Genomic DNA, 27,398 nt, shown 5'->3' with positions numbered 1-27,398 from the left:
TGGTCCCGACGAGCTATCACTTGGACATCTTGGTCTCAGAAGGTGTCTCCCCAGTGTCCAAGGTCTTCAACAACCGGAAGAGGCCTGCAGCTTCTCGTATCCTGCTGAACTCAATACAGAAGGCCTGCACTTCTATAAACAAGTCTTGCACGTTGATGATTTTGTTACGGATCAAGGACTGGAGAAAGACACACACGAGACGCACCAGACGATTCTGAAAAAGAAACTAATTTTAGTGTGCGTTTTCTGGGCAGGTATTTATAAAATTTACAAAAATTTCTCTTACTTACCTGCATATATTTATCTTTAATTTGTTCACAGGTAGAAATGCAATTTGATATATAAAGGTGAATAAATTCAGGAGGTAGATCAACAGCTGTAGTTAGTCTGTTTCATAAAGTTAGAAAGGGCTGTTAATTTTATTTGCTAATAACATTTTAAAACACCGTTCACCATAAAATCTAAAATTTCCTTTGGTCATTTAGTGAAAAATTCTGATATATAATCTAGTTACCTAGAAAGAAGTTTATGCAAGTAAACCTCGGAGCCCCCCCCCCCACTGCCGCTAATAAGTGACACTTCCTTTTCTCAGGTCTACACTTAGCATTACACGTGCAACACACATTGAGCACCATGTCCCTGTGTGTTCCTGGCTGAATCAGAATTCATAGTTATCGTCCAAGCTCTAACAACCCGGGCAGTTACGGGCAGTTATTCTGGCCACGTAAGTACCGCTTACTAACCTGATCGCAGACAAGTGCTGTGCAAGGAGCGCATGTGAAGAAAGGCGTGGTAGTAGCTGAACAGCACAGTGTATAACTAAGCGCTAACACGCGGCGTTTGCACAAAGAGCGATGTAAGTGAAAGGCTCGGGAAAAGTCAGCAGAGCAAATGACAAATGGAGACCCAAGGAGAGAAGTGGTGTCCTTCCAGCTAAGTGGATAATCTGAGTGAACTGTGGAATCGGGGACGGGCGTGGCACACTCAGGAGCTGGTGGGAAAGCCCTGGCTGGAAGGTAGCAAAAGGCACCTTGGTCTAGAGCCTTCAAGGGGCGGCTGGTGTTTTCCAAAGGATTCTGTGAAATGTTTTAAGGTGGGGTGGGGGGAGGGTAAAGTAGGAATTTCATGCTCAGATAAAGGTGTGTGCTATGCTAACTATACAGTATGAATTTCCAAAAGTTTTCTAAACTTATTTGATTATAGAACTTTTTTCCACAAGGCTGAGGAACCCGTGCTCCAAGGAAACACCACCTGTGGGTGATGCACCATGATGGGGGTGGCGCACGCAGAGCAGACCCTGTCCTTGAAATTACTTCTGCACCACTGATAAAAAGGTGCGGGTATTCTCGGACTAAGTGCCTAACGGCTGGTTTAGACAGTAAGCGGGCACTTAGAGCATGGTCGGCCCAGAGGCCCCGAGCAGGAGGCAGCCCCCAAAGAGGAGTGAGTCTCAGTAACAGGGAACGGCCGAAGGCCTGGAGGAGAGCGCAGAAATGAAGCCGCAGGTCAGCAAGCGGCCAGCTGGTTTTGCCGGCACAGAAAGTTAAAGGTGACTACCTCGTGCTTCCCTCGCACAAATCTGCGCGCTCCTACACACACGCTTGGGATCCCTCGGCTTCCAGCCAGGCTTTTCCCACCAGCTGATTATAACTTCATTGTGGTTTTTTTTGTTTTGGGGGGGTTTTTTGGCTACACCATGTGGTTTGCAAGATCTTAGTTCCCCCACCAGGGATGGAACCTGGGCCCTTGGCAGTAAAAGTGCAGAGTCCAGCTTTAAGTAGGTTAAAAAACAATTAATCCCCAACTTACAAACGAGTGAGTGTTCAACTGAAGTGCAGTTGCGTAGCACTCAGAATGGACCGCCCCATGAGCAGAAAAACTATATAATTTAGCCCCCGGAACAAGACACCACATGGAGCAGAGCTGAGGATGAGAAGCCTAAACTGGGACCATATCAGGCAAGCCTGCACATATGGCTACACTACCCACAGACAGCTTAATAAACAGTAGGCTCCCAAGCTAACCCCCCAAGCCTATGGAATTTGTAAGCAGAATAACAAAGTGAGAAACCACTACTCAGAGCACACAGAGAAGGGAATGTATTGTTTCCCTGACAGTTGGTGACAACGGAGCAAGGAGGCCAAATCAAAGAAAGGTTCAGAGAACAGTGCGAGGAACGACGAATTCTAAGAAGGCATTCCCAGAATTTCCTCAGCTCCCAGACCCATACTGATAACAGCTGTTAGTCTCTAACGAGAAATAATGCAGTATCTGTAATTTGTGTAAAGAATATACAACCATACATAGGAGATAAATCTTAGCGATTAAGTTTCACTGATGCTGCTACTAGTGCGAAATACTTGGAATACTCTCCAAGTTCACATGCAGTCAACACTAAGGCTCAGATTATTTATTTAATGGGTTTTCTCAGACTAACAGTGTATCAGGGGAAAAAAAAACTTGCTGCTTTTTCCCTTCTAATCATTTAATCCAGATCTATATACACACCCCTGTCCGCATTTGATCGCGCATAGAAACTTACCGGTTTACAACTTCCATTGAATGTAATGACATGTCCATATTGACCAGAACCGAAAAATACTCAGTGATCTGGCTTGACTGCATTAACTTCAGCAACATTTCTATAGCGACTAGAGGGTTGTTTTCCACTAGGTCAGGAAGCTTGGCTGGAGTGAGGCCAATATGATAAACAAGTTTGGGGTCCTTTTCCAACTCTCCAAGGAGCTAAATATAATCAAATTTTTAGAAAGAGAAAAACAGAGGTTCCTGAGTCAAATGAGGAATTGTCTTTCCTGCATGCGTACAAAAAAACAAAGTATTTTTATAAAGAAAAGTTATAAAATTATCTGCACTGAACCAACTTTATAAATGTCTTCCTTCAAATCCATGATCATCATTCTTTCATATTTTAAACTTTACATTTTAAATGTCAGATACTAAAACCAGGCACCTTCACAACAGTTTATAAACGACACTAATGCATCCCGGGCATTAAACCAGAATCAGTATTGTTTGAATACTGTGTGGATTTTAACAATATCATCCTTAAGTCCTTTGTAGGTTTTTTTTTTTCCATGTCATTTGTTAAAAATAATTTTACCGACTAGTTCTCCGGAAAAGCACAGATCACAGAGATCATCGCGGAACATCAGGAACCAAAGCCCCACCCAGCGCCGAGGGGAACAGATGCCTGAGGGGGGGACGGGCAGGGGGGAGGGGCTGTCTGCCCGGCACACTGCACACGCTCACTCAAATAGGTGTCCTCAAAGACAGTTTCTTCTGCCAAATTGGTACATTCTTAATGTTCTGTGCTCCTTGCCCTGTCTCCGTGTATGTACACATGCACTGTTGCATGATGGCCTGGTAAGCAAAATGAACTACGCTGGAAATGTAGCTCCTGGCAGGTTCTAATGTGAAAGTGTACCAACTGAAGAATAAAGCTCACCAACCGGAACCGCCCACGGTGTTCTGCCTTTCCCCCGCGGGAAGCGTCACAGTTGGGTGCGGGGGCGCTATTCTGAATCCACCATTAACCAGCTGTGTGATGGGTTAAATGTTAATGATTCCGCTTACCCTCCTGGAGTCCTGTCCAGCTTAGTAACAATGTACATAAAGCGCCCGGCAGCGCAGAGCAGGGAGTGCGCGCCATCCTACGCGCCAGAATCAAACTCATCCCACACAAAAGTCGCTAGGTTTTCGGGCACCAGGCTTCGAGCCCCACCAGAGTGAAGTGAGCCGGGCGGGGGGGGGTGGGCAGAACAGAGCTTCAGAGCCACGCCTCCTGCTGCTGGCTCACGCTGCCAACATCACGTTACTGGTCATTTATCACTTTATGAAAAACGAAAACACCTGGTGAATTAAATACAGGAAAATGTTTACAATAAATCCATACCTGTGTCTGCTGAGGAGAAGATAAGGGGCTTTTGAAGGCTTTGGCCATTATTCGCTTGATCTCTACGCCAGTGCTGTTCTTCACACACATCGACTTGTCCCACTGAACCGCGTGGTCGGGCTCGGTTGGATTGAGCCAAGCCAGCTCATCCTCACACACGTGGAGCGGAGGTGGTGGACGGATAAACTCCGGCCGAAAATGGCCTGTAATCAAAGTAGCGTGTCTGACTGCTTCTGTCACTCGGCTGACCCCGCAACATGTGTGTATAAACCTCACAGATTCCGCTTAGTGAAGTGCAGTGACACCTCTTAATAAGGACAACACAGCAACACTCTGACTTGAAAATTAGAAGCAGAAAGGACATAAAGGCAGGGTTTTATTCAGAACACAAGAAACTGAAACACTGACATAACATTAGGATGTCAGAGACCAAATCTATTTTGGGGGAGGAGAGGAAAACATTACCACCACCTGACAAGTCCTAGTTCAAGCATGATCACCACTCAATCGCAGAAGGACACAACTTACTCCATGGGTAAGTCTGGATGGGAAAAATAAAACACTAGTTGAGCTCACTCATCCTATTCTCAGCACAATTTTATTCAGAGACCATATGATGTGTACTGGTTTTGTTTTTGCATCTTATAACCCTGAAGTAGCAAATTATGTGGAGATGAAATGGTAGGGGAAAGGTACGGCTGACTCTTGACGTGCTCAAATGAATCTGGACTTTCATAAACCCCTAAATTCACAAATGCTGTATCATTTTCTTAAAACAGTAAAAATACAACAGAACAGTGAAGTCACTCAATTTAATACCTCAACTATTTTACAAAACAAGATTGATCCCTAAGTTGCAAACCCACTAAAAGAAATGCTGTCTGGGACTTCTCAGCAAATTTCACCCCTCACTTTGGTTCCCATGTAGGGTCTAAGATGGCTAACTAACTCCTCATGGACCGAGCCCCGGCCAAATTTGAGATTACTAGGTCCCCTGGTTTACTGAAAATGTCTGTGTCTGGCTAAGAATCATCCCTTTGTCTTAAACTACACCATCTCTTCACATATATCGCCAGAACTAGCACCTGAATCTCTGCAGCCCATTTACAAAAAGAAAGTTTTTAACATTTCACAAGAAGTTATACCTATGTGATAAAGAGAAAGTTCCCATGAGGCAAGGATGCCTGGTGTTCAGCTAGACTCAGACCTAATATCTGATTGACTTGCTTCTTACACACCTTTCCAGTGGCCCATTCAAGTCAAAGATGTGCCCGAGCAAGTATTAAATACAACCCATCTGTGCCTTGGACCTTCCCACACACTGACTAGCTGAGACTTATTTATTCCTAAAACCTACTGTAAATGGCATTAAAAGTCACAGTGTAAGTTTTAAACTCAAGGTGACACTATAGTCTGGAGAACATGTTCTTATCCCTAAGCAGAAAGCATGCCTTCATCATTAAAACCACACAGAATCGTATAAAACCAAAAAATGCAGGACTCCCTGGTGGCACAGTGGTTAAGAATCCGCCTGCCAATGCAGGGGACACAGGTTCAAGCCCTGGTCCGGGAAGATCCCACATGCCGTGGGGCAACTGAGGCTGCATGCCTAGAGCCCGTGCTCCGCAACAAGAGAAGCCACTGCAATAAGTGCATGCACTGCAACGAAGAGTAGCTCCCGCTCACCGCAACTAGAGAAAGCCCGCGCGCAGCAACAAAGACCCAACACAGCCAAAAATAAATAAATTAATTTTTAAAAAATGCTCTATTATTTCAAGTTCAATAGGAGTTTTCTTTGAATTAAGAGCTATAAGATCAGTAAAACTTCAATGGAAAATGATAAGATTAATGAAGTATAAAACAAAAAGGTAATAAACTACAAAAATAAACTCATTTCAGTAAAATCAGAGAATTTATATCCTTAGATATGCTGATGATAGGTATGTAATAAAAAATACTTGGGATTTTTTTGGCTGCATCATATAGCATGTGGGATCTTAGTTCCCTGACCAGGGATGGAACCTGCACCCCCTGCAGTGGAAGCATGGCATCCTAACCACTGGACCACCAGGGAATTCCCAAAACCTTGGTATTTTTATTAAAAAAGAAACTACCTTTTTTTTTAAAGTTTTTAAAATTAATTTATTTTTGGCTGCATTGGGTCTTTGTTGACGTGCAGGCTTTCTCTAGTTGTTGTGAGCAGGGGCTACTCTTCGTTGCTGTGCACGGGCTTCTCATTGCGATGGCTTCTCTTGTTATGAAGCACAGGTTCTAGGCGTGTGGGCTCAGTAGTTGTGACTCATGGGCTCTAGAGCGCAGGTTCAGTAGTTGTTGCGCACGGGCTTAGTTGCTCCACGGCATGTGGGATCTTCCCAGACCAGGGCTTGAACCCGTGTCCCCCTGCACTGGCAGGCGGATTCTTAACCACTGCGCCACCAGGGAAGCCCAAGAAACTAACTTTTATTGAGCATCTCTACTATGTTCCAGACACTATACTAGGAAGTTTCTCACTAAATTCATGTTTAACATTCTCTGACATAAATCCTACCAATGTTTTCTTAGGTCATTCTCCCAGGCAATAGAAATAAAAGCAAAAGTAAACAAATAGGACCTAATCAAACTTACAAGCTTTTATACAGCAAAGGAAACCATAAACAAAATGAAAAGACAACCTACAGACTGGGAAAAAACATATGCAAATGGTACGACCAACAAGGGTTTAATTTCCAAAACATACAAACAGCTCATACAACTCAACAACAGAAAAAAACAAACAACCCAATCAAAAAATGAGCAGACCTAAAGAGACATTTCTTCAAAGAAGACACACAGATCACCAACAGGCACATGAAAATATGCTCATCATTGCTCATCATTAGAGAAATGCAGATCAAATTAAAACTTCAGTGAGATACCACCACACACCAGTCAGAATGGCCATCATTAAAAAATCTACAAATAACATGCTGGAGAGGGTGTGGAGAAAAGAGAACCCTCCTACATTATGGACGGGAATGTAAATTGGTTCAGCCACTATAGAAAACAGTATGGAGGTTCCAAAGTTACCTTCTGATCCAGCAATCCCACTCCTGTGCATATATCCAAACTCTAAGTCAAAAAGATACATGCACCCCTATGTTCACAGCAGCACTATTCACAATAGGCAAGACATGGAAACAACCTAAATGTCCATCACCAGATGAAACGATAAAGAAGATGTGGTATATTTATACAATGGAATATTATTAGGCCATAAAAAAGAATGAAATAATGCCATTTGCAGCAATATGGATTCACCTAGAGATTATCATACTATGTGAAGTCAGACAGAGAAAGACAAATATCATATATCACTTATACGTGGAGTCTAAAATGTGACACACATGAACTTATCCATGAAACAGAAACAGACTCACAGACATAGAGAACAGACTTGTGGTTGCCAAGGGGAAGAGGGGATTGGGGAGGGATGGATTGGGAGTTTGGGATTAGCAGATGCAAACTATCATATAGAGAATGGATAAACAACAAGGTCCTACTGTATAGCACAGAGAACTATATTTAATATCCTGTAATAAACCAAAATGGAAAAGAATATGAAAAAGAATGTACATATATATATATATATCCGTATAACCGAATCACTCTGCTGTACAGCAGAAATTAACACAACACTGTAAATCAACTGTACTTCAATAAAATAAATTTTTAAAAATTCACATTTAAGGGCTTCCCTGGTGGCGCAGTGGTTGACAGTCCGCCTGCCGATGCAGGGGACACAGGTTCGTGCCCCAGTCCAGGAGGGTCCCACATGCCGCGGAGCGGCTGGGCCCGTGAGCCATGGCCGCTAAGCCTGCGCGTCCGGAGCCTGTGCTCCGCAATGGGAGAGGCCACAGCAGTGAGAGGCCCGCGTACCGCACACACACACACAAAAAATTCACGTTTAAGTATCAACGAAAACAACATGATGTTTCAGAAAACCAGAAAGTCTCAGGGGGACGCTGATAACATAAAACCAAGAATACAAAATTAGATATACCTACTTTCAATAGGTGGCTTTGGTCCACTGACTAAAGCTTCCGTGATCTGAGAGGCAACGGAGCTGTCAAATCCAGAATTAGAAGAATCCGGGTCTGGGTCGCTGAGAATGCTAGGGAAGCTGGCCTTACTTTGAGTTGGCAATTCAGACTGGCGTTCTGAAATAGATTAAAATAGGAAACACTTCAAAACTGAGGGCACCACAAGGAGAGTGAAAAGAGAAGCTACTAAATGGAGAAAGTGATCTACAACACATAAACAAAGGGCCAGATTCAGGATAGATTATCAATTTTAAAAAATAGGAAAAAATGGGCTAATGACTTCCAACAAGTGTTTTATTTTTAAAAAGCCTGAGGCTTCCCTGGTGGAACAGTGGTTACGAATCCGCCTGTCAATGCAGGGGACACGGGTTCGATCCCTGGCCCAGGAAGATCCCACATGCCGTGAAGCAACTAAGCCCGTGTGCCACAACTACTGAGCCTGTGCTCTACAGCCTGTGCTCTGCAACAAGAAAAGCCACGACAATGAGAAGCCCGCGCACTGCAAGCAACAGTAGCCCTCGCTCGATGCAACTAGAGAAAGCCCATGTGCAGCAACGAAGACCCAACACAGCCAAAAATAAAAACAAATAAATAAATATTTTTTAAAAAGCTTGTATGGCCAATAAACATCTGAAAAGATATTCAATCCCATTAGGAACCAGGGGAAAATCTGTTAAAACGAGATACTATTGCACACACACTGTAGTTATAACTGCCCCTTGTGGTTACTGATGTTTAACTTGTCTGCTTGTTTTCTTAAAGTTAGGAAAATGCAACTGCATCATCCATAAGTACACCTTTGGTCCCTGGATCCCACTGTAAAGACATGTGAATTTCAGGCCAGCCTCCGTACAGATGATCTGTGTGGCTAGCTCCAGAGAAGATAGGTGTACTTCCCTTTTTTTCTTAAGCACTTGTGAAAATGATTAAGACATCTTCAGTCTGGGCAGAGGACAGCAAACAGCTCTAGGGGACAGCCAGCTTAGCCACTGTGCCAAGCCTCTCAATCCTAAGTCTAGTCATATATTCCTTTCTGAGCTTGACGTACTTTATAAATTTATTTTATTTATTTATTGTTGGCTGTGTTGGGTCTTTGTTGCTGTGCCCAGGTTTTCCCTAGTTGCAGCGAGCGGGGGCTACTCTTCATTGTGGTGCGTGGGCTTCTCATTGTGGTGGCTTCTCTTGTTGTGGAGTTGTGGAGCGTGGGTTCAGTAGTTGTGGCACACAGGCTCTAGAGCACAGGCTCAGTAGTTGTGGCGCACGGGCTTAATTGCTCTGCGGCATGTGGGATCTTCCCAGACCAGGGCTTGAACCTGTGTCCCCTACATTGGCAGGCGGATTCTTAACCACTGCACCACCAGGGAAGTCCCTGAGCTTGATGTACTTTAAAACCTTCTCATGGGCTGATTCAAGTCATCACAAGTTGAAAAGGAAATTAGATTTGATTCTTACTTTATTGAATACAAAGCTAGAAACCTCAGAATATACGTCACTTCTAAAGGTAAGGTGACTGAAATTGCCCATCACCTCGGCAACCAGTTTTCATAGTGTCTTTGGTTAAGAAAATAATTATTTTATTTCTGTTAATAGATTGCATCTGGCAGTAGTAGCTAACAAGTACTTTTGTGTACCTTCAATCTTAAAAGTCTGAAAAAGAGTTCTCTTAGTTTCAGAAAATAACCATTGTTATATTGTTAATATTTAGTACTTTAAAAATAAGGTTCAGGGCTTCCCTGGTGGCGCAGTGGTTGAGAATCTACCTGCCGATGCAGGGGACACAGGTTCAAGCCCTGGTCTGGGAAGATCCCACATGCCGCGGAGCAGCTGGGCCCGTGAGCCACAATTACAGAGCATGCGCGTCTGGAGCCTGTGCTCCGCAACAAGAGAGGCCGTGATAGTGAGAGGCCCGCGCACTTCGATGAAGAGTGGCCCCCGCTTGCCACAACTAGAGAAAGCCCTCGCACAGAAACGAAGACCCAACACAGCCAAAAATAAATAAATAAATAACAAAATACTTAGAAAAAAATAATAATAAGGTTCAGGGCTTCCTTGCTGGCACAGTGGTTGGGGATCCACCTGTCAATGCAGGGGACACGGGTTCAAGCCCTGGTCTGGGAGGATCCCACGTGCCGCAGAGAAACTAAGCCCGTGCGCCACAACTGCTAAGCCTGCGCTCTGGAGCCCGCGAGCCACAACTACTAAGCCCACGTGCCACAACTACTGAAGCCTGCGCGCCTGAAGCCTGTACTCTGCAATAGGAGAAGCCACTGCAGTGAGAAGCCCGCACACCACAACCAAGAGTAGCCCCTGCTCGCCGCAACGAGAGAAAGCCTGCGCACAGCAACGAAGACACAGTGCAGCCAAAAATTTAAAAAATAAATAAATAAATAAAATAAATTAAAATAAATAAATAAATAAGGTTCAGAATGCCCCAAGGAAAGAGAAGATTAGATGTCACCTTATACAAGATGCCTAATGTCACAGGGCATGAAGTCTAAGGATGAGGCACTATCAAATTAACCCTGCAGCTCACTTAATCACGAAGTCAAGGGTTCACAAATCTGGCTACAGATTATAATTTCCCTAATGAATTGCTCTCAGGTGATGAGACCCATGCATCTGCACTTCTGCTTAGAGCAGGTTAGCAAAAGCTGCTCTTTATCCTTACACGGAGAGGCTCTCCCTGACCACCCTGTTCAAGGTCTCCTTATTTTCTATCACTACAGGAGTTTGCTTCAAGACCACCCATTCATCTGCTTATACGTGTAACAGAAGGTGCCCAAATAATCTTGAAACAGAAGAACAGGGTGGAGGTCTCACACCTCTCAATTTCACAAAAGCTACTGTATGACTTGGATTAGTGTCCTGCTCCCCTGCAAATAAAACCCTTTTTATTTGGGAAAAAAAAGCCACCCTAATCAAAAGGGTGGTACTAGAATAAGGACAAATAGACCGGGCTTCCCTGGTGGCGCAGTGGTTAAGAATCCGCCTGCCAATGCAGGGGACACGGGTTTGAGCCGTGGTCCGGGAAGATCCCACATGCCACAGAGCAACTAAGCCTGTGCTCTAGAGCCGGCGAGCCACAACTACTGAGCCCACATGCCACAACTACTGAAGCCCGCATGCCTAGAACCCATGCTCCGCAATGAAGAGAAGCCACCGCAATGAGAAGCCCACACACTGCAACGAAGAGTAGCCCCCGCTGGCCGCAACCAGAGAAAGCCCGCGTGCAGCAACCAAGACCCAATGCAGCCAAAAATATAAATAAATAAAAATTAAAAACAAAAGACAAACAGACCAATGACGTGGAATACAGAGCCCAGAAATAAACCTTCCCATATATATATTCAAATGATTTTCGATAAAGGCACCAAGACGACACTGTTTCAGCTATTCTGGGTCCCTTGAGATTCCATATGAATTTTCTATTTCTGCAAAACACATTGTTGGGATTTTGATAAGAATTGCATTGAATTTGTAGATCGCTTTGAGTAGAAGTGACATCAGGAAAATTTTAAACGGACCAAGTTTTACTCAGCATTCTTCTTAAACTGGAAAAGCAATCAATTCAAGTGAAAACTCAAAAGGAAATTTATATCCCATAATAGCAAGGATCCAGTACTGAAGCTATGTTTTTCACAGAAAATACTAACTTTTTAGTACAGTTACAAAGACCTTCATTTAAATGGAGTACCTCAAGAAAAAAGGCCTAATGCTAGCACACAAAGATGCCTGAAGCGGGATCCCTCCTTACCGGCCAGGGCTAGCTGAAGCCCGCTAATGTCCACAGACTGGCCCATGTTTCCGACGTCCATCAAGGCAATCTGTCGCGGTGTCTTTTTGAAGAGTTCCCGTGGAGGGGCCAGCATCAGCTGGGAAAGGAAAAACTTCTCTGGCGGAGTTATAGGAGGCAAAAATCCTGTAAACAAAAGAACGTACAGCAGTTTCTCTAACGGTTATTTTTAAAAATTATCTTGAGTCTGGTAAAATTAGCATTTGCTACTTGTCACCTCAACTCATGTACCTTTAAAGACAAACTTACAATTGAAGATTCATTTAACCAAATAGATACATTCATCAAAATGTAATTAAATAGTGTCCCTGAGAAGGACTGGTTCCAGGACACCCTGCGTATACTAAAATCCAAGGATGCTTGGGTCCCTTATACAAAATGGTGTAGTATTTGCATGTACCCTACACACATCCTCCCTTATACTTCAAATAATCTCTAGATTAACTGTATGTCAACTGAAATTCTATGATTTGTGGCAATGAAACTTAAGGTTTTTGTAACTATTAACTTTGTTTTGGGGGATTCTCTGGCAGTCCAGTGGTTAGGACCCGGCGCTCTCACTGCTGGGGCCCGGGTTTGATCCCTGGTGGTAGGGGAACTAAGATCCCGCAAGCCGCACAGCACCACCAAAACAAAACAAAACAAAAAAATCAACTTTGTTTTCTAACATGCTTCAATTCCTGCAAAGGCTGAAGCTTACATATGCAGGCAAAAACAACAACAAAAAAAGCTACAATGCTCAGAAATGCTTTTCTTCTCTACTGCTACCAGCAACTGTGTAAAAGTTAAAGAGACAAGGAAGCAATCACTAGCTCCGCAAATACACTTCACACACCTGTTTCAGTCCACAGCACGGCTACAATTCCCAGAGTGCTGGACATTGATGCTTCCCTTTCATCCCAGAGCCGCCCGCTTACCCGGCGGCGGCCATCCTACCGCAGCACCGCACTGTGGCCAGACCCTGTTCCAGCTCCCAGCTGGGACTCCTACCCACTCACCGCCCACAGTCCACACGCCCACTTACCAATGAGTTATATTTCTAGGTACAAATCTGCTCACAGATTTTTCATTCTGTTTACACAGAATTAACCCCAAACTTCTGCACCATTCATAAGACCTTCCTAACGTGGTCCTGACCCACTTTCCTAATCCCATCTCCTGACCCCCCTCCAATCCATGTGTTCTACACTCCTGTTGCATAAAATCTCTCACTTTCTCTGACTCCTGATTTCAAAACAACCAATACACGCAGCTCTTTAAGAATACGTGACAGGGCCACACCCTTCTCTCACCACCATCTCTAATCAATATCCAGCAAAAACATCACCCCCCCTCAAAGTTCCTCCAGCTACACAGCTGTAGTTCCTGTGCTACGAGGTGCTGTGCATGTGACATCTAGTACGGCCCTTAACCACACTGGGTTACGATCAGGTTTATGTCTCTTCAACCAGACTGCAGCTTCTTGAGTGCAAGGAAGCCATCCTACTTACTTCCAGATACATTCTCAACGTTGGCTCTGCAGCAAAATCATCCGAAAAACTTTCAAAACATATACCCATTAGATGCTCCCCTTGACGCACAGTATAATAAGCCTTGACACTGACATTCCCTGTTGTATATTTAAGCACCACCCCTACCTAGTGACGATAGTAATGTATAAAGCTTATTGTAAATACTTTTATTTCTCATAATTATCCGCAATTTTCAGACACGGAAATTGAGGCAGAGAGAGGCAAAATAACCAATCCGTGGATTTCCCTGGCAAATCTGTTTACAATGCAGTCTATGGCCTACATCTAGGTTTAAACTCATCGCATTCAAGAGTGACATTATATAAGTTATGGTTCCTTTGCCTAACCCATCCTACAGAATTCAAAGGGCTCTCCGACCCAAATCCCACACTGCCCCATCCATCTCGGTGCTGGGTTTCCCCACACACACACACGCACACACACACACGCGCACACACACACACACACACACACACACACACACACGTTGCAGCGACTTTCTCAGCATTCTCAAACTTCCTGAAAACCAGGTTCAGTACCTGTACCCTAAAGACATCTCATGGAATGCACAGGTTGCCCCTCTTAGGTAAGGGCAGTGCAGGAAATCCACGAGAAGATGCTTTAGATCCAGAGGAGTTGCCAGCAGGAACCATGACCAGCTTAAACGTAGACGCCCTCCCCTGCAAGAAGTTCTCCGGCCTGACCTCAAAATCTGCTGCCTTTACCTTCTGGCTCCCTGAATAGCAGTCCCTGCCTTAAGGGGTCACTCGCCTGTTTCCTCACTGCTTAAGGACTGTAAGATCAAACTGTTTCCCACCTGTCACCACCTGCTCCGCCCCCTACCGCTGTCCTCCTCCAAGTCTTCCAGGTACCCTTATCACTCATCACCATCTCCTCTGTGCCCTTCTCCTCTCCTGGCTTCAGGTCTTCTCCCAAAATCAAGTCTCAGAAAGCATCTCTTGAGTTTAAAAAACAAACAGATGTGGATGCTGGAGCACCACGCAGCTGCCAGCCTCTGCTCCGCTCGGCACCCCCGGGCTATGTCCAGGCCCACGCCAGGGCCCCACGGCCCACGAAGGACGCCCAGCTCTACAGCTGCCAGGGCCTGCACAGGCAGCCAGCCCCAGTCTGAGCCTCTGCTGCCTCAACTAGATCCTGAATGTCAAAAAGCAGGGCGTCTGCTTGATGAATCTGAGGACAATGGGAACTCTGGGTGACGCTGGCCGTCTGGACGATACCACGTATGCAAAACTGGCCGAGGAGACGCTGGATTCCTTAGCAGAGTTTTCTCAAGACCTTGCAGACAAACCTTACACACTTGAAGGCTATGATGCCTCCTTTGGGAATATGGTGTTTTAACAATTAAACTGGGTGGAGATCTAGGAACATACGTGGTCAACAAGCAGACCCCAAACAAGCAAATCTAGTTATCTTCACCATCCAGTGGCCCCAAGCGTTACGACTGGACTGGGAGAAACGGGGTGTACTCCCACGACGGTGTGTCCCTCCACGAGCTGCTGGCCACAGAGCTGACTCAAGCCTTAAAAACCAAACTGGACTTATGTTCTCTGGCCTACTCTGGAAAAGGCACTTGCTGCCCAGCCGAATGCTGAAGACATAAAAAGCGCTAAAGCCAAGACCCCAGCTTTGCTCTGCAGCTGAATGGCTAGTCTTCTCCATTCCTGCTTTTGAGGACAGTTGCAGTATGTGTACGGCTCTGTGAAAAGACCGTGTCGCCTCCCTCCCTGCCTGTGAGTTCAGATTTTTAATTTCCACAGGTTTCTTTGCATTTGTTGTCTGACTTCCTCCCTCACGTGACAGCCCTTATCTTTTGTAATGTCTGTATGCCCATACCTTTAATATATAACCTCACAACAAAGAAAAAAAAGAGGACAAATTCCAGGAGGAGAAATGAATTGGCTTCACCATTCATTCTTTGAAAGACTTACTACAAAAACTGCCTGAAGAGCGGCTGGCCAACCTTGCCATCCTGACTCAAAATGAGACTCATTAAAGGGAAGCCTAAAACGTTCCTACTCCTCTTGAAAGTGTAAACACTTCTAAGCCCTTTAGTATTGAAGCATCAGTGGCAACTCAGGAATTCCCAAACCGAAGACCATTTTCTCTTTGTGCTTTGTGACTGCCAGGGTGTGGCCCGCATGGGGTGACACAGGGAGATGTGGTGCTGTGTCTTCCATATGTCCATATATAGGTACACACACATTTACATGTGTGTGTACATATATTTTTTTTTAATTTAAGGGTCAGTATAGAATAAGCTATTGCAACACTGGTCTGAGGATGCAAAAAAATCTCCCCAAAGCCACCTCTGTACGCTCATGGATATAGTACAATAAGTGAGGTCATGGGGCTGAGAGGTGCTTGGTAAACTGTGAAAGGCCACATAAGTGAAAAGATGTTGGTGTTAATGAAAGGAACCCCGGTCTTACACTTGGCCCAGCCCAAAAGTAGTTGTCTGTCTCGGGGCAAGTTTCTCGAACTCTCTGGACCTCTGTTTCCCCATGTTAACAGAGAGGGTTAAACTGGATAGAATATAGTCGATTCCCAATTTAGACAATTAGTGGTCCCGTCAGGCAACTTATCAGGCCAGCTTTAATTCCCTCTAGTAGAGGAGATGACAGTGAACAGTTTTTTTAAAACTATAGAATAAGTATATGGTTTTGGGTTTTGCTCTACTTGAATTTCAGTTGAATTCAGGTTCAAATAATCATCCTTTATTGTGCCATTACCGTGCTAAGCCTGGGCTGTAGGCTGAATGTTAAAGTGTTGATCCTAACCCCCAATCACAGCCCTCATAAGTGCGATTAGTGCCCTGGGAAGAGAGACCCCAGAGAGCTCCCTCATCCCTTTCACCATGTGAGGACACAGCGTGAAGACAGCTGTCTATGAACCAGGAAGCAGGCCTTCACCAGACGCCCAGTCTGCTGGGGCCTTGACCTTGGACTTCCCAGCCTCCAGAACGATGAGAAATAAATTTCTGTTTATAAGCCAAACAAACAAACAGAAATAGCAAAAGAGGCCTCGCATCCAACCCAGTGATCTCACTAAAGGTGCACGAGCATGCATTTTACATAATGTGCAGCAGTCTTGCGTCTTCCAGTCTAGGCCGTGAATTGAGACTACTTTCTATCCTCTGCCCCCATCGCGTTAACCAAGGACACCTAACAGCAAGAAGGCGGCTGTAAAGTCCTGAAACGCTGCTGAATGTGCATTTCCGCTCAACAAGTATTCGGGTTCTGAACGACTTCTCGGTGACTCCTGAGACTTAAAGCCGGGGTGTAGGAGGGCAGATCCTGTGTGTCATTACTTACAACTGCACACACCTCAGACGCGCGTGACGAGCACGAACTGCATCATGAGGCACTAAAGCGTCAAGCCTAACACTAAGCGGCACGGTTTCACGGCCCGTACTGTTGGGAGGAGTAATTTTCGGTGCCGTGAAGCTGCCACTTGTCCCTACTCGGTGGAGGAGGTGCGGAAGGGATTTCAAAAGGACACAATCCATTTCACGTGTGAGTGAAGGCCCAGCAGCTGCCGGATCTCACCCTCCGCGCCGCACAGCGGGCTCCCGGCGGGAGGACCCGGGCTTACCTGAGAGCGGCGGCCGGTCGGGCTCCTGGCCGCCGCGGGCGGGCGGCGCGGGGTTAAGCAGGTGCGCGAAGCTGGCGGCGAAGGGGTTGGCGGCGAGCGGCTCGGTGCGGTACATCTCCCAGAGCAGGTAGAGCGCCGTGAGGCGCTGCGCCGCGCTGGGCAGAAGGTCCGGCTGCTGCAGCAGCATGACGAGCACAGAGCCCAGGCGGAAGTGGTCGGCCTTGCTGAAGTAGTGGTGGAAGGCGGTGGACAGGCCCTCGAAGGTGCTGCCGCCGCCCGCCTCCTCCGAGATGATGCTCAGCAGGCTCGAAAGCTCCTTCGGGGTCAGGCTCATCCTGCACGCGGGGCCCCCCGGGCCTCCACAACCAGGCCCGGGGCCACCCGCTCCGCCTCTGCCGCCGCCGGAGCCGGAGCCTCCTGGCCCGCTCCTAGACACCGACCCCGCCGCTTCCCGGGCCCTCCTTTGCTCCGCGGCGGTAAGAAGACGGCCACACGCCGCGCTCGCCCCGCCGCCGGGCATCAACCTCGCTCGCCAGTCCTGTTTCCGGGCCGGAGGGGCCCTGGCACCGGCTCGCTCCGTCCCCGCGGCCGTAAAACGCGCTGTGGCACGACAGCGTCGCAAACAAAACCCGCCGGGAAGCCAGCCGCCCGCAGAGAAGAGTGTGGCGCGGACCCAGAGCGAGGCTGCTGGAGCCGGGCCAGGGAGAGGATCCCGAGACGCCGAGTGGGCGGAGCGAAAAGCCGGAAATGGGGGTGGGGCCTGTGGGGGAGCTGCGGAAGTCTCGCGGTGCCACAGCACCACGCTGTGGTGCAGTCTGCGCATGGGCAAGCAACGTCCGCCCCCAGAGGCACCCCGAGGGTTGTACCAGGCAAAGAAGGTCCCAAGAAATTTGTGACGTTATTGCCTGGAAAAATGCATCTTATAATATGAAAAGTTGCGGGCTTCCCTAGTGACACAGTGGTTAGGAATCTGCCTGCCAATGCAGGGGACATGGGTTCGCGCCCTGGTCCGAGAAGATACCTTATGCTGTGGATCAGCTAAGCCCACGTGCCACAACTACTGAGCCTGCGCTCTAGAGCCCGCGAGCCACAACTATTGAGCCCAAGCGCGACAACGAAGACCCAATGCAGCAGAAAAAAAAAAAAATCTGAAACGTTTTCTTAATATAACACACCTGGCTGTTCATGGTGAAACCTTTTTAAGTGCTAATAGCTATGAAGAGCACGCGTTTCTCATTACCAAAGTTAATTTCCAGTCTTACACTCCTATTTGAGGAAATGGAATCATACGCACACGAGCTTTTGTACACAGTTACTTTAACAAGATTTTCGTAAAATGTTTCCAATAAACATTCGTTTACAAAATTGTTGTACAACTTTCTACCGCAGCCTGCCCAAGGGCGCTGATTCTGGGCCTTAGCTGTGCATTGGAAGTTCCCCAAGAGCCTTCAAAAATGCTAGTGCCTGGTCCTGGTGGCCAGGTATTAACAAACAGAAAGCAAAAACACCTGCCCAGGTGCGTAGTGTGTACTCTGGGTTGGGAATCACGGAGGGGTGTGTTCCAGACTTCCCCAGTTCCTCCCTTAGACCTACAAAACCCTACAGGGATTCCACCAGCGATTCCCAGCAGGCAAGTTTGGGAGATACAGTCTGCGCTAACTCATGCTAGTAGCTCGAGAATTATCTAGTTGCGCGCCACCTTAATTCTAAAGTATAATTGAAGGAAGAGAAACTGCTGGGTCAAGGGGCATGCATATTCTGAAGGCTTCTTCACTTGACTATTAGATATCCCTGTAGAAGGGTCCTTTCAATTAACTAACAGCAGCAGATATAACTTGGTAACGCTTGGACTCCTGGGAAACTGATTCGAATTATCTTGAAAGTACTCTCATTTTATTTATTTACTATAGTAATTAAACTTCATTGTGTTTGGGATGTCTGTTACAGCAATGAGCTTACCTGCATAGGTTTTGCTGTGTTTTTTTTGGTTGTTTTTTTTTTGTGGCACGCGGGCCTCTCCCGTTGCGGAGCACAGGCTCCGGACGCGCAGGCTCAGCGACCATGGCTCACAGGCCCAGCCACTCCGCGGCATGTAGGATCCTCCCGGATCGAGGCATGAACCCGTGTCCCCTGCATCGTCAGGCGGACTCTCAACCACTGCGCCACCAGGGAAGCCCTGTGGTTTTTTTTTTAAGTTGTTTCAAAATATGTGAACATTATGTGCCCCACCACCCCAAAAAACTAAATATTTTTCTTTCTGTAAGAGCATTTTCAAAATTAGGTTGGTGTTAAAAAGAAAACCAGAGGCCCCAGATGGAGTCACTTATGCTAGGTCACACTACTAACCTAACTGAAGCTTCACCCTCCCCCAGAAATGTAGTCTTAACCAGGAATTTTCTGGTCAGCACCAATGAGCTAATCGGTCACCATGCCCCAAAGGAAAATGAAGTAACCTGTCACAAAGACTTCTTCCATCCCCCATAAGTAGGATACCTATGCCTGAAATAAATCTTCCTTGCTTAGACTTCTTTGTCTTGCCTTTGAAAACCTTTTCTTTTCTGTAGCCCTTGGGAGCTCCTCTCTACTTGCTAGATGGGATGCTGCCCGACTCATGAACTGCTCAATAAACCCAATTAAATCTTTAAAATTTACACAGTTGACTTTTCGTTATTTAACAGTGGTAATCCAGGGTTTCCTACGTGTTCCCCGAAAACAACTCTCAGGCCCTGGTAACAAATAACCACAAACAGAAATCTGTCCTCTCACAGTTCTGGAGGCTAAAAGTCCAAAATAAGAGTGTCAGCAGAGCCAGGCTCCCTCTAAAGGCTCCGGGGAAGAATCCTTCCTTGTCTCCTCCTAGCTTCCCGTGATACCCAGCGGTCTCTGGCGTCCCTTGGCTTATGCTGCACCATTCCCATCTCTGCTTCTGCAGTCATGTGGCCTTCTTTCCCGTGTGTCTGTGCTTCATATGGCTTTCTTATGGGGACACCAGTCATTGGGTTTAGGGCCCACCCTAATCTAGTATGTCCTCATCTTAACTAACTGCATCTGCAAAAACCCCATTTCCAAATAAGGTCACATTCTGAGGTGGACATGAGTTTTGAGGAGACACCATTCCACCAGTAGAGACCCAAAGCTCTCCCGGGCATACATCCAGTCATACATACCGTCCAAGGCCGACCATGACGTCAAAAAGTGGGCGGTGCCCAATTTCTGGAAATCCCCACCCCTTCCCCAAAATAGCTGGAATACTCCTCCCACTCATTAGCCTATGAAATTACCCACCCCTATAAAAACCGACAACCCCCATACCCTGGGGCTGCTCTTGCCTTCTGAGATGGCCCACAAGTCTGTGGAGTGTGTTTCTGTCTAAATTAATCCGCTTCTTACCTATCACTTTGTCTCTCACTGAATTCTTTCTACATGAGACATCAAGAACCTGACCTTCATTAAGTCCTGAGACCAGGTGTGTGAGCTCAGTTAAAAGAACGTGGGTTCAAGTCCCAATCTGGGTTGCACAGTTTCAGCTGGACTGCCAGGGAAGCCCTCGTAATCTCTGACACCAATCAGGGCTTCCCTGCTGGCGCAGTGGTTGAGAGTCTGCCTGCCGATGCAGGGGACGCGGGTTCGTGCCCTGGTCCGTGGAGGATCCCACATGCCGCGGAGCGGCTGGGCCCGTGAGCCATGGCCGCTGAGCCTGCACGTCCGGAGCCTGTGCTCCACAACGGAAGAGGCCACAGCAGTGAGAGGCCCGCGTACCGCAAAAAAAAAAAAAAAAAAAAAAAAGACACCAATCATAGTGGATTAGGGCCCACCCTAATGACCTCACTTGAACTCAATTACTTCTTTAAAGGCCCTATACAAATACAGTCACTTTCTAACTGGGGGTTACAACTCAACATAGGAATTTGGGGGGCAGGGAGGCGGAGGCAGGGGACAACACCACAACCTGTGACAAAGAGGGAGCAGTAACTTTGGCATGAGGCAAGGAAATGTTTCATTGTCTCTTTGTTGGCTGGAAGAATCCCAGGAAGCTCAAAACAAAAGGGAGAAAACTGAATAGGTGGCTCTCACCAAGGTTACACACAGGGAGGAGAGAGGCAGAGACTGGGGTGATGTTGCCACAAGCTGAGAACATCTGGAGCCACCAGAAGCTGGAAGAGGCAAGGAAGCATCCTGGAGCCTGACCCTGCCAAAGCCTTTGTCAGCAGTTAAGGCAGGGGGTCCCCGGAGAAAGAGAACCAGGCATGGCTTTCTTGACATAAGAAAAGCCATTTTGGTCTAAGCCACTTGGCGATCCTTATAGGCCTGGCCACAATGCTTGCCCTTTAAGATGTTTGTAACAGGTCTCAATAATCATTGATCTTAAGGAAAGTGAGGGAACACAGGGACAGAGGGAAAGCGGTCAAGAAACAATAGTTCAGCGATAAAACTGAGTCCTAGTTCCTCCTTAAGGAATATACATAACAATCTGATGCAGTCTCTGAATTCTGCAGGAATTAAGCCCCCCTCCATCCCCTGGTGGAGGATGGAAGGCTGACGTTGACCCTCTTGACTTCAACCAACTAAAGCCTGGACTCTGTCGACCTTTGCCCCAGTTCTATGCTGAGTTCTCTGCTCAAGCCCCTTCATGAATATGCATGTGCCTTAGCTTAAAACGTCCCCAATTTTGCTGTTAGGGGAGACACTGCTTGGGAAAGGTCCCCGGTGTTCTCCTTACTTGTCACAAGTAATAAATGCTTCCTTCTCCCCATCTTCGGCTCGGTTGTAGCTTTTGGCTCAACACCTACCAAGAGGTGAACCCAGTTTTCGGGTAATATCTTCGTTTCAGACATCTAGCTTCCAAAACTGGGGAAATAAATTTCTGGGTTCTTTTAAGCCACCCAGTTTGTGGTACAATTAATACAATAGTCTATCGTGTGACTATATTATACAAGAATTTCTTTACCGATTCTATTGTTGGTGGGCATGTAGGTAGTTCCCAGTTTGGGAAACTATAATGAATAGAGCGGCTATGACCATTCACGCTGTGGGTATAAGCACTGACTGTGCTTATACGCGAAACAGAGGAAAGCTTCAAGTGAGCTTTATTAGGGAGCGCTCCCGGGCGAGGTTCACTGGTCCGAGAGAAAGGGGCCAGAGAAGTCGCACCCGGCCGAGGGTTGGGCAAGATTTTATAGGGGAAGAAGGGAAAGGGGTGTGGTGAATCTGGGAGGGCGCAGGGTATTCCTTATTTGGTGGTCTTTTCGGGTATCCTGGGGGGCCGTTAGTCCCGCCCCTCGAAAGGCGGGAAGGCTGGGCTGGGTTCAAAGTCCCCAGGTCAGTTCCTGGAACTGGGTGGTCCGGAATGTCTCCAGGGCAGTTTCTGGAACTGGGTGGTCCGGAGAATTTCGTTCTGATGCAACCTGTGAATCTGATTGTGTTCCCCTGCCTCGGGCCAGTTGGCCTTACGCTGACCTTTCTTGACTGCACACCCAGGAGTAGAATTGCTGGGTCACAGTCTATGTGCACGTTCAGTTTCAGTGAATTCTGCCAAACAGTTTTCCAAAGTGGATTGTACCAGCTTGTGTCTCCCCTCAGCTGTCTATGACATGGCCGCCAAGTGTGATACGGCAACTTATAATGAGAAATATTTATTTGGTCTTTGTCCTCATTCCTGGCACAGAGCTCCTAAAACCCTTGGAATACAACCACACCCGCGTTTATGTTAATGAGCTGACTTTTGGAAAGCCCGGAAAGGTGGGGCTTGTTGCCAAGGGAACCTACCAGGTGATTGGAGGGTTGGAACGTTCAGCCCCCACCCCAAGCTCAGGGGAGGGGAGAGGGACTGGAGGTTGAATTATCACCAAATGGCCAATGATTTAATCAATGATGCCTACGTAATGAAGCCACCATAAAAACCCAAAAGCACAGATCTCGGAGAGCTTCCACGTTGGTGCAACGCGGGGAGGTGCTGGAAGTATAGCACCCCTGCAGAGAGCACAGGAGCTCCGTGCCCCTTCCTTCATCCTATGTCCTAAGCACCTCTTCCATCTGGCTGTTCATTTGTGTCCTTTGAAATATCCTTCGTAATAAATCAGAAGTAGTAAGTAAACTGCTTTCCTGAGTTGTGTGAGCCATCCTAGCAAATTACTGAACCAAAAAACGGGGTCATAGGAACCTCTGATTTATAGCCAGTTGGTCAAAAGCTTGGGTGACAACCAAGACCTGCATTTAATGTGTGTAGTTTGGGGAGGCGGGGGTGGGGAACAGTCTCATGGGACTGAGCCCTTAACCAGTGGGGTTTGATGCTAACTCCAGGTAGAGTGTCAGAACTGATTTAAATTGTAGGACACCCAGCTGGTGTCTGCCAGGGAGCTGGAGAATTGCTTGGTGAGGAGAAAAGCTCCCCATTTGGAGTACAGGAGAATTCAGTGAATGAGATTTTCCTTACACCAACAATCAATATTTTCCTTCTTTTTTCTAGCCCTTCCAGTGGGAGTGTGGTGGTATCACATCGTTCTCTTAATTCGCACTTCCCTGTGACTAAGGAAGTTCAGCACTTCTTCCTTTGCTATTGGACATTTGGTGTTCTCTGTTGTAGTGTTCCCATTAAAGCCTTTGGCCCATTTTTGCATTCAGTTGCCTGACTTTTTCATATTGATTTGTAGGAACTCTTTGTATATTTGGTATATGAGTCCCCTGTCAGATACAAGTATTATGAATATTTTCTCCCACTCTGTGATTGCTTTTTACTTATAAGTGTTTCCTATGACTAAGTTCCTGAATTCTTGTTGCCAAATCTGCCAACACACACAGGACTTTATAAGATGTTTGTAACATGGTATAAAACCCAGCTACTTCGGGGGCACTAGGCCCACCTCAGTCCCGAGTGTGGTCCAAGCAATGCTGAGCACGTCTAGCTGCTGACTTCTGCAGCTACACACCTTAAAGTCAGGGGAGAGGAGATCAAGGTGGCTGCATATGTTGGCTGTAACCTCTCACTGCAATCCAGCTGACCTTCCGTGAAGCACGTTGCAGTAACTTACACGAGCTGAACCATAAACCCTAATGCCTTAGTTCCAATCTTCCCTTTCTGGGTCCAAATGGATCTCTTAGGTTGACAAGGAAGACACCCAACTCTGTTGAGAGCCATTGCCTTCTCTAAGCAGAGATGGTGTGCCGGGTCCTGATAAGGGACCCTGACTTGAGTTTGCCAGGTTCCCCCAGGCTTGGCTCTGGACTAAAGTTCCCTGTAGCAGTGGTCAGTCATCCCCCGCTGGCTCCAGATTCCTGGCAGGTCAGAGCTTATTACAGTTCCCTGGACTAGAGCTATCAGTATGTCCTGTGATGAGGGTGGGGCGCCTTACAGCACTGAACACAGGAAGGTAAGACAGTAGCATCTTTAACCAAAACTTTTCAATTGTTTATATGCAAAGAATGTCAGTATTTCAGAGATGTCTGTATTAAGTGGATGAGGTGCCTTTAGGAATCAATTTTCACTCATGAGGTTAGCTGATTCATATCACTAATGATACAACAAGGGTCCCAAATCAGTTGATTTAATTCAAACAGCAGGTCAGTCCTGAAGATGAAGCTCCCAGCTGGTTGTTGCCCTTGATGATCTCAACATGTTAGTGGCATGTACATCCATGCCAGTCACTTGTCCTCACTTGTCCTCTCTGATCTGAGCTTTTCTTAAAATTGAGGTAAAACTGTTGTGTAACATTAGTTTCAGGTGTACAACATAAAAACTTGATCTTTGTATACACTACAAGTGATCCCCACAGTAAGTCTAGTAACCATCCATCATCATATAATTAACCCCCTTCACCTGTTTCATTCACTCCCCAACCCCCTTCCCCTCTGATAACCACCAGTCTGTTCCCTGCATTTGAGTTTTGTTTTGTTTTTTAAATTTCACATATAAATAAAATCATATGGTATTTGTCTGACTTATTTCACTTAGCACACACCTTCAAGGTTCATCCATGGTGTCATCATGGCAAGATTTCCTTTGTTATGGCTGAGTAGTGTTCTATTGCATATATAAAAAATATATATATATAATATAATATAATATATATATATATTATACAATGTATAACATATATATTAGATCTTCTTTATCCATTAATCTATCAATGGACATTTAGGTTGTTTCCATACCTTGACTATTGTAAATAATACTGCAACGAACATGGCTGGGGGTGGGTGGTGCATCTTTTCAAATTAGTGTTTTCATTTCAAATTAGTGTTTTGATTTTCTATGGATAAATACCCAGAAGTAGAATAGCTGGATCATATGGTAGTTCTATTTTTAATTTTTTGAGGGACCTCTGTACTGTTTCCCATAGTGGCTGCACCAATTTACATTCCCACCAACAGTTTACAAGAGTTCCCTTTTCTTCACATCCTTGCCAACACTTGTTATTTCTTGTCTTTTTTGATAATAGCCATTCTAACAGGTGTGCGGTGATATCTCATTATGGTTTTGATTTGCATTTTCCTGATAACTAGTGATGTTAAACACCTTCTCATGCGCCTGTCAGCCATCTGTATGTCTTCTTTGGAAAAATGTCTTTTTAGATCTTCTGCCCACTCTTTTTTTTTTTTTTTTTTAAATGAAAGCTTCTTTCTTTCTTTCTTTCTTTCTTTTTGGCTGTGTTGGGTCTTCGTTTCTGTGCAAGGGCTTTCTCTAGTTGCGGCGAGCGGGGGCCACTCTTCATCGCGGTGCGCGGGCCTCTCACTATTGCGGCCTCTCTTGTTGCGGAGCACAAGCTCCAGACGCGCAGGCTCAGTAGTTGTGGCTCACGGGCCTAGTTACTCCACGGCATGTGGGGTCTTCCCAGACCAGGGCTCGAACCCGTGTCCCCTGCATTGGCAGGCAGATTCTCAACCACTGAGCCACCAGGGAAGCCCCTTCTGCCCACTCTTAATCATTTTCATTTGTTTCTTTCTTTGTTTTGCTATTGAGTTGAGTTCTTTATATAATTTGGATATTATATTAACCCTTTATCAGATATATGATATGCAAATATTTTCTCCCATTCTGTAGGTTGCCTGTTCATTTTGTTGATGGTTTCCTTTGCTGTGCAGAAGCTTTTTAGTTTGATGTAGTCCCACTTGTTTGTTTCTGCTTTTGTTGCCTTTGCTTTTGGTGCCAGATCCAAAAATTCAATGCCAAGACCAATGTCAAAGAGCTTGCTGCCTATATTTTCTTCTAGGAGTTTTATGGTTTCAGGTCTTATATTCAAGGCTTTAATCTATTTTGAGTTAATTTGTGTGTATAGGGTAAGATAGTGGTCTAGTTTCTTCTTTCACACAGCTGTCCAGTTTTCCCAACACCATTTATTGAAGAGACTGTCCTTTCCCTATTGTATATTCTTGGCTCCTTTGTCATAAATTAATTGACCATATATATGTGGGTTTATTTCTGGACTCTCTATTCTGTTCCATTTATCTAGGTGTCTGTTTTTATGCCAACACCACACTGTTTTGATTAGTATAGCTTTGTAGCATAGTTTGAAATCAGGGTGTGTGATACCTCCAGCTTTATCTTTTTAGATCTGAGCTTTTTTTTTTTTTTTATTTAAATTTTGGCTGCGCTGGGTCTTAGTTGCAGCATGCAGGATCTTCATTGCCGTGTGTGGGATCTTAGTTGTGCCATGTGGGATCTTTTATTTGCGGCATGCAGGATCTAGTTCCCTGACCAGGGATCGAACCCAGGCTCCCTGCATTGGGAGTGCAGAGTCTTAACCACTGGACCACCAGGGAAGTCCCATATATTTGAGCTTTTTTTTTTTTTTTTGTGGTACGTGGGCCTCTCACTGTTGTGGCCTTTCCCGTTGCAGAGCACAGACTCCAGACGCACAGGCTCAGCAGCCATGGCTCATGGGCCTAGCCGCTCCGCGGCATGTGGGATCTTCCCGGGCCGAGGCACGAACCCGTGTCCCCTGCATCGGCAGGCGGACTCTCAGCCACTGCGCCACCAGGGAAGCCCTGAGCTTTTTTGATTCTCTCACTTTTACTTCTTCAGGGATCAGCCTCTCCGAGGTAGCTAACAAAAATCCAGAGGAGGCACAGATCAAAGCACACACAGGCCTCCTGGCCACTGCTGGACGCAGCATGGGTGCAACATTTTGCCTCTAGTCATGTTGATCACAGTGGGCAGCATGATGCCAAGATAAGTTTAGATCACACATACCAAACTAAGTACATCTCGGACATAACAGGGCTCATTAGCTTCTCCTATGAACACTGAGTTGGCTTCGGCAGAAAGCAAGTTACACATTTACTATTCAGACTGTAATTTAGGAAACCCTCTTATCTTAATCTCTAAATGGCTATGGGGGAGCTATACAGACAAGTACACCTTTTGGAGAAGTAATTTGGTAACATGCATTAAGAGTCTGAAAAACATTAATATCCTTTGTGTAAATAATTCCACTTCTGAAAGTCTATCTTAAAGAAATCAGAATCAGGAAAACCTTTTTGGGCAAGATAGTCAG

At 46.0% G+C, this 27,398-nt stretch overlaps 1 protein-coding gene and 1 pseudogene across 2 annotated transcripts; one reads left to right on the top strand and one right to left on the bottom strand.

Annotated features, from left to right (window-relative positions):
* CNOT11 (CCR4-NOT transcription complex subunit 11) lies at positions 1-17,428 on the bottom strand (the record flags this gene model as incomplete). Its single annotated transcript, XM_082671776.1, has 7 exons — positions 1-214; positions 291-387; positions 2,543-2,745; positions 3,914-4,116; positions 7,957-8,109; positions 11,747-11,911; positions 16,909-17,428. 7 exons carry the CDS (start codon positions 17,426-17,428, stop codon positions 17-19), a joined length of 1,539 nt encoding a protein of 512 aa, XP_082527902.1. The 3' UTR covers positions 1-16.
* On the top strand, positions 14,277-14,909 carry LOC309833877 (frataxin, mitochondrial-like; annotated as a pseudogene). Its single transcript has one exon. The product of its transcript is annotated as a frataxin, mitochondrial-like (transcript).
* Positions 17,429-27,398: the final 9,970 nt, after the last annotated feature.

This window comes from Grampus griseus, assembly GCF_964374135.1.
Source record: "Grampus griseus genome assembly, chromosome: 15".
NCBI classification, from domain to species: Eukaryota; Metazoa; Chordata; class Mammalia; order Artiodactyla; family Delphinidae; genus Grampus; species Grampus griseus.
Note: the sequence above shows the minus strand (reverse complement) of the source record. Positions and strands in the feature narration are given on the sequence as shown.